General features: G+C 54.0%; 1 protein-coding gene across 1 annotated transcript in view; it reads left to right on the top strand.

Moving 5' to 3' along the window:
- The window catches only part of Cdh22 (cadherin 22), a 125,255-nt gene that overhangs the window by 85,085 nt on the left and 29,157 nt on the right, over nt 1-11,013 (top strand). The window contains exons 5-7 of the mRNA XM_031372744.1: nt 4,731-4,898; nt 7,997-8,190; nt 9,521-9,774. Coding sequence (XP_031228604.1) covers nt 4,731-4,898; nt 7,997-8,190; nt 9,521-9,774 — 616 coding nt within the window. The remainder of the gene's footprint in view (nt 1-4,730; nt 4,899-7,996; nt 8,191-9,520; nt 9,775-11,013) is intronic.

Here is an 11,013-nt window from a genome sequence, read left to right as displayed (position 1 = left end):
CTGTCTCGAAAACAAAAAAAAAAACAAAAGCAAAAAAACAAACAAACAAAACAAAAGGCTGAGAATCTTCTGGAACCTCAAAGCCTACCCTTTGTGGCATACCTCCTCGGCAAGACCACATCCCCCAATTCTTCCCCAAACAGCCACCAACTGGGGACTAAGTATTAAAATGCCTGAGACTCGTGAGGACCCTCTCATTCCCACACACACACACACACACACACACACACACACCATAGAAACACACAGAAACAAAAACACTTTTTTAAGAAGTGAGCTGTGCTCCCAGAAGCACCTCTGCACCCCCAGGGCAGGTGTCTTCATCTATTTTTCTCTTGCTTTGATAAAATGCCCTGGGGGGGGGGGAGACTTAAGCCAGAAGGGGGTTGTTTTGATTGGCAGTCCATCACAGCAGGAAGCCAAGGCCGTACTGGAAGTAGCCAGTCACATTGCATCCCCAATCTGTAACCTAGGAGGGGGAAGAGGGCTAATGCTCCTAGGCTCCATTTCCCATTCCATGCAGTCCATGAATGGTCCCGCCCACAATTAAGACAGGTTTTCCCAGATCAATTAACATAATCAAGATAATTCTTCTGCCTCCCGGGTAATTCTGCATCCCAGTGAGAACTCAGGAGAGCCCCTCACTTGTTATGGAACAGGGAACAGACTCAGATAAACCCCAAGAACTTGTCCAAAGTCAGGGTGGCTGTGTAGCCACGCCTGTGACGTCTGGCCCAAGTCGGTACTTTTTTTTTTTTTAAGGCTTATTTGTTTTATGTGAGTACACTGTCACTATCTTCAGAACATACCAGAAGAGGCCATTGGATCCTATTACAGATGCTTATGAGCCACCATGTGGTTGCTGGGAATTGAACTCAGGACCTCTGGAGGAGCAATCAGTGCTCTTAACCACTGAGCCATCTCTCCAGCCCCCAAGTTGGTCCTTTTCACGCTCCTCATATCCGATGCTGTGCACTCCCAGCACATCACAGACCCTCAGCAAGTGTCAGGTGAATGGACAACAACATGGGATCTGATCATGATCTGGGGATTTTGTTCCCCCCTACACTCCCTTTCTGTGCCCTAGCACTCAGGACATTCATCTCTCAGTATCCAACAGGGATTGGCTCCAAGGCTCCAAGGCTGTTGGAGCATAAAGTGGCATGGTACGGGCATGTCACCTCACACCCTCCTCTCATGTACTCTCAATCATCCCCAGAGGTCTGAGGAGGACACTGTACATGAAGTGAATATAGGAAATCTGTGTCTCACGCTCTTGCTCAGGGAATAGTATTGAGGGGAAGCCCTGGGCGAGCAGCGCAGGCGCAGCTGTGTTCTTCCTATTTTCCATATGTAGTTGGCTGTATCCAAAGAGGATGAACCTGCAAATTTGAAAGCTGCTGAAGCAGATACGGAAGGATTACTGCAGTGTGGCTTGTCGCCCTCACCCCTCTCCCTGACAAAGATGGGGGCCGTGGAGTCCACTCCCCCGCCCTTGAATCTGGTGGTCTGCTTTGGTGTGATAGAGAGTTACAGAACCACCACCATACAGATTCACGTAGATCGCATGACTAGCCCTTGAGAGGCCTTTCTTTACCTTGGGCTCGTGGGTAGGCATACGGGTGGAGGTCGGAGTGTGGGCATGTGAGACTGGGTTCTCTCTACCCCGTGGGAACAGGACTCAGGTCATGATGCTTCAGAGGTAGGCTCCTATAGGGGCTGAGCCTGGTACAACACAGTCCTGCGATCTCACAGAAGGGTGGCTGCTGACTGGAGGGAGGGGGAGCCCATGAGTCAGTCCCAGTAAACAGAGAGAGCATGAGCTCATCAGAATCTCTCAGCCAAGTGACCCTCCAGTTAGACCCAGCTGCATGACTTAGCGGGGCCCCGGGCAGCCCGGGAACACCTAAGCTCACCAGGTTTCCCTACTACTAGTTTCATAAGGCTAAGTACCAAACTAACCCACACTTCATGGAGCAATGGTTTATTTTTTTTTTTTTATTTTTATTTTTTTTGACACAGCTGTGACTGGCTGGGCGGTTCTTTGGGGGAGGGGATTTGTGGGACAGCCCTTGGTTGTCAGGCAGCTGAAGGCTGACTCAGCTGGCAGGCCTACGTCTCTCTCCCCACATCCATTTCCATTCTGCTTTAGCGTGCAGGGACCTCGGGATTCCCAGAGAAAAGACCCCCATCACTCAAGACACAACAGGCCTCCAACTTGTTCCCTAAGCCAGGGAGTACATCGCATGCCCAAGGTCAGAGTCAGTGGGTAGGGATGGTCCAGGGTTGTGTGTACTGGGCAAGGTGTTTCATCAGAAACTACCACCATAGCAACTTTACATAGTATATGACTCAGGAGAGGGTCCAGAGGCCACATCAGCCCCATTGCCCATTCCCGGGTGCCCAGAGGCTCCAGAACCGCATTCTCTACGAGATATCATGTCCCCAGTCTTTCTGGAGCTGGAAGTGGTGGGGACAACAGGGAAGCTAGCTGCATGACTCTCCCCTTCCTCACCTACTCAGGCGGAGCCAGACTTGTACTCTAGTCTCCACTCAGAGCTGGGGATGCTAAGCTTTGAGAGACGATTACGTAGTGTAGCCCTAGATGAAAAGTGGCCTGTGAGTGCCTGGATGGTCAGCTCCCTGCTGGACATGGTGCACATCTCTGAACTCCAGCACTGAGGAGATGCAGGCAGGGGGATCAGGAGTTCAAGATCAGCCTGACATACATGCGACCTTCTTTCAGAACAACAATATAACTGTCTACCATTTGTCCTTGCTCCTTGCTTGCCAGCGTTGGCCACTCCCTCTGGCTCTGACAAACACGACCTTTTCTTCTCTTTCCTCTCTCTTCTCTCTGGCTCTGGCTCTTTCCCAGGGTCCTTGGTTTCTCTCCCTCCCTCTTCCCCTTTTGCTCTTTCCTTCCTCCTTCTTTGATCACAAAAGCAGACCATTTTGAACACAATTCACACCACACACACATCACTCATACCACATACATAATACACACCACATATATACATACCACACACACACACCACATCACACCTCGTACAACACACCACACACACACACACACACACACACACACGCACACACATGCACACCAGTCTCTCCTCCTGTCCCATTACCTTTACTGGAATCTAGGGACTTGAGGACATCAGGAGTCAAAGCACTGGTTTTATGGAGCACATCCTAGGGTTGCTGATGCATGACTCCACCTGGTGCTCAGGCCCAGGCGCCACCTGTCACCACCTGTGCTTGGCAGTTTGGAGGGGGCATCAGGAGAGACTCTGAGTACCTCATCAACCCCCCACACTGGGGTTATTACACTGAGAACACAAGGCCTGCCATCTTCTCCCCAGAGTTAAGCTTCAGCATTTGAATTTCTGCTTCTACACTATGGGCAGCTTGGAAGATGTCTGTTCAGCTCTTCTCTGTGGCTTGGACAGAGAACCCAGGCTTGGGGTATAGGGGAGATCTGGGGGATGAGAGGGGCACACATGAACAGGCATGTGTGACTGCAGTCCATGTGTATGAGGCACACACCTGTGCACAGGCGAATGTGACCCTCACTGAGCGTTGCCTAAATTTTAAACATTCCAAGCAGCTGCTGCTACCAAGTTCTGCAGGTCACTAGCAGCAAGTCAGGTAGACACCCTGCTCATACCAGATCCTCGGGGAAACTGGGACCCACTGTGGGACTGGCTGCCCAGGGTGAATTCTAGTCCACAGGCCTCCTCTCAGCAAAGCAAGTGGCCTTTTGTTTGAAGCACAAGTCTATACGTGGAAGTGTGTGCACATGTGTGGCAGGGTGTTAGTCTGTTAGTGTGCACAGGCATGTCTGTGTGTGGGAAAAAGGTGCAAGAATTCATCTGCTGTGATTGTCCAGTGTAGGAATATGCATGTGGAAGAGGTGTGAATTCATGTGTCTGTATTCATGTATTCCGTGGCTGATGAGCTCAGGGGGCCCAATGGCCACACACCTAAGTTACCAAGGCAATCTATAAAAGGAAAACATTTAGCCAGGCATGGTGGTGAGCACTGTTAATCCCAGCACTCAGGAGACAGGCAGGTGGATTTCTGTGAGTTTGAGGCCAGCCTGGTCTACATAGTAAGTTCCAGGGCAGCCTGAGCTATCTAGAGAGACCTGCCAAACAACCCCTACCCCAAGCATTTAATTGGGGCTCATAGCTCCAAACGATTAGAATCCATGGCCATCATGGTGAGGACCTAGCAGCAGGCAGGCAGGCATGGCACTGAAGCAGTAGCTGAGAGTTCATCTGGTTCATAAAAGGAAGCAGAAAACTAACTGGAAATGAAGCACATTTCTGAAACCTCAAAGCCCACCCCAGTGACACACCTCCTCCAACAAGGCCACACCTCCTCCACCAAGGCCACACCTCCTCGAACGAAGCCACACCTCCCCCAACAAGGCCACACCTCCTCGAACGAAGCCACACCTCCAACAAGGCCACACCTCCTCGAACGAAGCCACACCTTCTCCAACAAGGCCACACCTTCTAATTCTTCCCGAACAGTTCCACCAACTGGGGGCCACTCGTGAAAATAGATAGCCTTAGGGAGTTATTCTCAAACCACCACCTCACACGAAGCTTGTGCACCCATATCTCTCTCTCTTGACCTTCAATACACAGCCAAGCATGGCTGAGGCACGCTTCGGCCTCGCCAGAGTCTGCCACCATGTCCCCACTCTCCCTTGCCCACAGGTGTGATCCGGACAGCTGTGCCTGACCTCGATCGTGAGAGCCAGGAGCGCTACGAGGTGGTTATCCAAGCCACAGACATGGCCGGCCAGCTGGGTGGCCTCTCAGGCTCCACTACAGTCACCATCGTGGTTACGGATGTCAACGACAACCCACCCCGCTTCCCACAAAGTAAGGGTCGCCCGCGTGTACCTGTCTATCAGTCTGCGTGAGCGTCTACTGGCTCAGCTCCCCTTGAAGCCTCCTGTCTGATGGGACACTGCCATATGGGTGTTTTTATGGGTCCCTGCTCATCCTGTTGTCCTCCAAGCCTGCCTCCCACAGAGGGAAGCCCCTGCCAATCTGTTTTGTACACAGAACTGCTGTGGCTTCCCCATCTGAGAAACTCCTGCTCACCCTCTGTTCCTCTTGCTGGCCTTTCAGGGCCTCTTAGCCATTGTTGGATCCGTGACCCAAGCTTGTAGAGATGTGTTGAAGGCTCACTGGGGTTCCAATGGAGCGGGCAGCCACTGCACCCAGGCAGAGGGACACCCATAGTTAAAGCCCAGGGAAGCTGAGTTTGATGGCAAGGTCTCCCTCCTCCTGGAGCCTGGAGGTCTGCGCCAATGCTTCGGGAGGCTTGCCCCTTCTAGCACAGGTTGGGTGGGACAGGGAACCTCTCTGGATCGGGCCTCACCTGGCCAGCCGGGCTGGCCCAGGCTCAGGCCCAGCCACCACTGGGAAGCTGCAGCTGCAGCTGGCAGAGACGAAATGCCGCTGCCGCCACCAAGACTCAGCTGATTCCTATCAGGCGAGTCATTACCCGAGGTCTGCTGCTCTCATATTAGGCCCTGCCACAGGGGACTGACCCCCACAAGATAAGCGAATTCAATCCCTTAGCTGAGCTCACAGCCGCTGCCTACCACCTCAGCCATCAGCAACAGGCTCTGGGCAGTAGGTTGTTCATGAGGGGCAGAGCAGAGATGAGGGCCAGCCAGAAAAGCTCCTACATGCATTGCTTCCTTCCTTCTCTTCTTCCTTCTATCTCTCACTCCCTCCTTCCCTCTCTCCCTTCCTTCCCTTCTGCCCTTGTTTCTTTATTGTGACTATAGAAGAAAGAAGGACAGAAGATAGAAAGGCCAGGAGCCACCACTGAGCCCCACCAGCAGGTCCCAGAATCCCTCACGTGCCTTCCCCCAGTATCTTCCCTCTCCCACAGTGCCAGCCAACACTCATTTGTATGCTTTTCTGAGAGTCTGAACTAATCTCTATGTATCGGCAAGAGATGTACTCGGCCCCTTTGTGAGCCTTGACTATTTGATGCCATATGGTATAAAGTGCTGTGTGTGCCTTGGACTTTCAAAACCGTGTTCCCAGTCTCTGGTTGTTTCTTCTGGCTGTGCTCCTTTTCCTTGCTGTATAGTATTCACCATGTATCCATCCTGCTGGACACCTGGCAGCTTTGAACCTAGTTGCCCGTGTCTCCTAGTGGCCATCTGCAAACACTAGTGCTGTCTCGTCGAGTGTTGCTGGGAAGTGTTTCCTCGTGAAGCGAGGTGCATGCCCCTTGTGCCACATCCCCACCAACACTGGATGTTGTCAGAGTCTTTATAAGAACCTGGAGACGGCCTATTTGTAACTGCAGCTGGCTTTTACTTCCTCACTCACTACCGATACTCCGCATGTTGTGGGGCAGGCTGAGTCGCTCACCAACACAACCCACCCATGCCTGGTGACTGACAGCCATGACCCTTGTCACCCACAGCGCAGACTCAGCCCGGATGGGAGAGAGTTTGAGAGAAAGACAGGAGCACCTAATGATGTTCTCAGGGGCCCTGGGAAGGAAAGGAGGGCAGGCCCTGCAGGCGAGCCCCGAGTTACGATGGATGGTCACTGGACCATCCGGCAGGGCGGAGCTGGAGCAGGGTATTCAATGGGCTGGCAGCATGTTTGTTGTCAGGTAGGCTGAGGGACTCACCATGTTTACCCCAAGGCCAGTGGGGAGCGAGCTACGGAGAGATCAGAGCAAGGATCCTCTCCAGGTTGCTGTGTGACCATGAGAAAGAGGTAGTCACTCCACACAAATGTCCCTAGGCACTGGGTGGCACCAAGAAGCAAATTCCCAAACTTCACCCTGGCTGACCATCATTCAGCCGGGCACTCTCACCCTGACATAGGCTCTGGTCAGAGGGCAGAGCTGGCATGTCATCTGTCTCCCTTTCACTTGAGGGGCCGTCCCTGCCAGCGGCTGTTTGCGCCTGCCGTCTCCTCTGTGTGAAATGTGTCTTCCTGTCTCTCTGACGCTGCTTCTGGCTCATCCCTTCCCCCCTTTAACAGTGAGGCTCTGCCCTCTTATGCTGTACACTGTCTGGGACATCAGAAGTTCTCAGGGGTGACAGAAAGGCCATCGGTGTGAGACGGCACAAGCCAGTCATTCCATGCAGTCCAGTGCACGGTACTCTACCTCACAGACTGCAGCATCTATGTTGTCATAGCATCACTGACACTGCAGTTAGGAAGGTGTTCCTTCCATTTCACAGATGAGGAAACTAAAGCTCAGAGGTACAGGCTCCAGACCCTGAACCTTCATAGTAACCCCCTCTGTCTTAGTCACAACCATCTTGTCTCTGCACAAACATCATGACCAAGAAGCAAGTTGGGGAGAAAAGGGTTTATTCAGCTTACACTTCCACATTGCTGTTCATCACCAGAGGAAGTCAGGACTGGAACTCAAGCAGGTCAGGAAGCAGGAGCTGATGCAGAGGCCATGGAGGGATGTTCCTTGCTGGCTTGCTTCCCCTGGCTTGCTCAGCTTGCTTTCTTATAGAACCCAGGACTACCAGCCCAGGTATGGCACCACCCACAATGCCCCCCCCACACCCTTGATCACTAATTGAGAAAATGCCTTACAGCTGGACCTCATGGCAGCATTTCCTCAAGGGAGGCTCCTTTCTCTGTGATAACTCCAGCCTGTGTCAGGTTGACACACCAAACCAGCCAGTCCATCCTCTTCCCCCATTGCTGGGCAGATGGGGAAACAGACTTCAAAGATGGCAGGGTTGGCCCCATACTCTCAACCAACTAGGAAGCCTGGGGTAGAACTAGAGACTTCTGATCACATGACCCTTCTCTTCTTCAGATGACAGGGCCATTGCAGTCTGCAATTCCCACCTAGCCAGGGAACCCACGCCCCCTGCAGATCCTACCCCACCCCCTGCCACACACAGGCCCTCCTCCTCTTCCCAGCTCTGGCAGAGGCCTGGGTCAACCTCCTGGCATGTCCCCCACAGAGATGTACCAGTTCAGCATACAGGAGTCAGCACCCATCGGCACAGCCGTGGGCCGCGTGAAGGCTGAGGACTCGGATGTGGGAGAGAACACGGACATGACTTATCACCTGAGAGAAGAGAGTGGCAGTGGAGGAGATGCGTTCAAGGTCACCACAGACAGCGACACTCAGGAAGCCATCATCGTGGTGCAGAAGGTACCATTGCCGTGGGCAGGGAGGGTGGGAGGGCAGGTGCCAGGGCCAACTGTGGCAGGGAGGGGACCCCACCTTCCCCCTCCAGGGTGTCTCATTCCCAACTCACGAGAGACAAAATGAGGCTGAGAGAAAATAAGCAATCTACCCAGGGCTGGTCAGACTGTCTTCCTGGATTTGACCATGGTTGTAACCACTCAGGGGGTCAAGCATTGAGGGCTATGGCCTCAAACACATTCCCCAGTGGAAGACCTGAGTCCCCTGCCCTGGCCCACACATCGTTGCAGGCCTCTGTGTGCCCCTGCCAAGGTCACTCAACTGGGACAGCCCAGTATGTGCACAAGCTCAGGGCTCTGGCTGCCAGATCTGCTAAATTCTCAGCTTTTTTGATCCTCATGTGCCCCACCTATAAGAGAGGCCCCTGGGAATGGGGGGCCCAGAGAGCCCAGAGCATTCCACAGTTTTCTAGAGCCCCCAGCACCGGAACTCATCCCAGCATGCTAACCTTCTCTCAACCCCACACTGCAGTCTGGTAACTTCGGTGCGTGCCTGAGGTGTCTGTGGAGCGAGCAAGAGCTCCAGAGCCTTGGCAAGCCCTACCTGATGTGCGGTCTGGCCTTAGAAGCCAAATATTCCTAGGCCAAGCATCCCGATTGCTCAGGCAACAAGACAGGGAAAGAGGGGACCCTGTGCTGTTGGGGAAGGAGCCTGTCTGACAGACATGAGCATCCCACCACGTGACCATAGTAACCAAAGCTCTGCCATTGAATTCATCTTTGCAGGAAGGCTAGAGCCAAGCTCAGCTAAGGTACTCTCTTCCCTTAGGGAGTCTCACTCCCTTTCCCGAAGCTGAAAAGGCCTGTCTGATTGTCCATAGTCATCTCACAACTGGCTGCAGACAGCCACGACTGGAACCCAGGGCTGCATACTTCACATCTGTATCCCCACTTCTCTTTGGGAGGCACACTGGCTTGACTTTGAGAGGCCACCTGCTCAGGGTGTCTCTCCCCTTTCTGGCCCCGGTTTCCTCTTGAGTAGAAGAAAATCGCTCCGAAGCTGGCTATTAAACAGAGGGACAGATGAAAACGGACTGAGTGGAAGAAACCTGGGGACTGGCACCTTTCAAAGTGATGCCTGTGTGGTTCCAGGCAGAAGCAGTTCCCTAGGAACCCTCATTACTCAGGAATGGGTTGGTCTGGGCCTCTAACAGCTAGGCTAGCACTAAGGTGGGCTGAGCCCACTGCGACCTTGACTGCCTGCCTGCTGTGTCCCCTCTTCCTGACGTCACCCACCAGGTCCGTCACTGACCCTGTCCCTCTCTCCCCCTCCCCAGCACCTGGACTTTGAGTCACAGCAAGTCCACACAGTGGTACTGGAAGCTCTCAACAAGTTTGTGGACCCTCGCTTCGCCGACCTGGGCACATTCCGAGACCAGGCAATCGTGCGCGTGGCCGTGACCGATGTGGATGAGCCCCCAGAGTTCCGGCCACCCTCCGGCCTACTGGAGGTGCAGGAGGACGCGCAGGTGGGCTCCCTGGTCGGCGTGGTGACGGCGCGGGACCCCGACGCCGCCAACCGGCCCGTCCGGTGAGACCCCCGCCCGGGGCCACGCCTGCTGCCTGCTGTCCTGCCATGCACCACCCCAACAGACTGAAGGCAGAGGGGGGAGGGGAATACTGGGAGCCAGAGAGCCCAAGAAAGAGAGAGAGAGAGAGAGAGAGAGAGAGAGAGAGAGAGAGAGAGAGAGAGAGAGAGCAGTTCCAGGCAAGACAGGGACCAAAATGGAGAGCCAGTGCCCAAACTGCCATAGGAACCTCTGACCGCCAGGTGGACAAGTCCCACCCACTTCCTCCTCTCTCTAACCCACCTCAGGTCTCACGGGACACCCTAGGCCCCATCTTCAGAAGGAACAAAACCAAGCAAAACTGGTCCCTGTTTTCTCGAGTAAGCCTTTCCACGGGGCTTCCCTGTTCTTCGTTAGGTCACGTGCCCCCCTCAACCCACCTACTAATCTCTACCTTAAAATATAACCAGACTTCCACCCTACCCTCCCTAGCTCTGGTCACAGCATGTGACCAGGCTAGCCCTCCCTGCCTCCGTCCTCACAGAAGACAGCAGCCAGGTCTTGCTCCAGTGTGGATCTAAGCCTGGCCTCCTCTGCCCCTCACCATCCTCTTAGATTCTGGATGAACGTCAAACTTCACCTTGACCCTCAACATGAACCTGAAGACCCCCTAGGCCTTCTCGGTGTGCTCCCTCCTCTTAGCAAGCTGGAGCTTCTCTCAGTTCCCTGTCACAGTCTATGCTGCTGCTGCCCCTGGGCACAGGTCCCCAAATCTCTGTCCTCTCCTTCCTTTTGCTCAACAGCCTTCCTTGGCTCCTCTTCGCCAATGCCTACCCCGTCCAGCTCCTCCACCTCCCTCCCTTCCTCTCTCCTCCCCTACACTGCTCACTTCCCAACCCTTTCTGATTTCCTAGTGTGGAGATTGCCCTGGGGAGCCATGTTTGCCGCCCCCACCCACCCCCATCCCTGAACCAGTACCCAGAGGGTGCGGAGCTCCACCAGCTCACTCACTACTGGGTCCTTGAGGGATGCTAAGGCTCACAGGCCCAGTGACCCAGCCACACTCCCTGAACAGCTGGAGAACTGCAGGCTTTTAGGGAGGCCTTGGTTCAGAAACTCAGATAGGAGAGGTAAGATTAGTTGTGGCAGAAACAAACAGACACAGAAAGGGCCAGGTGGCTTCCAACATTCTTTCCCAACCTCCCTGCACTGTTAATGGGTGGGGCTGAGCTCCGAGGGATGGTTGAGGGGGGGAGGGTCAG

The sequence above is a fragment of the Mastomys coucha genome, unplaced genomic scaffold (genome assembly GCF_008632895.1).
Source record: "Mastomys coucha isolate ucsf_1 unplaced genomic scaffold, UCSF_Mcou_1 pScaffold15, whole genome shotgun sequence".
Taxonomy (NCBI): Eukaryota; Metazoa; Chordata; class Mammalia; order Rodentia; family Muridae; genus Mastomys; species Mastomys coucha.
This window is presented reverse-complemented; position numbering and strand designations above follow the sequence as displayed.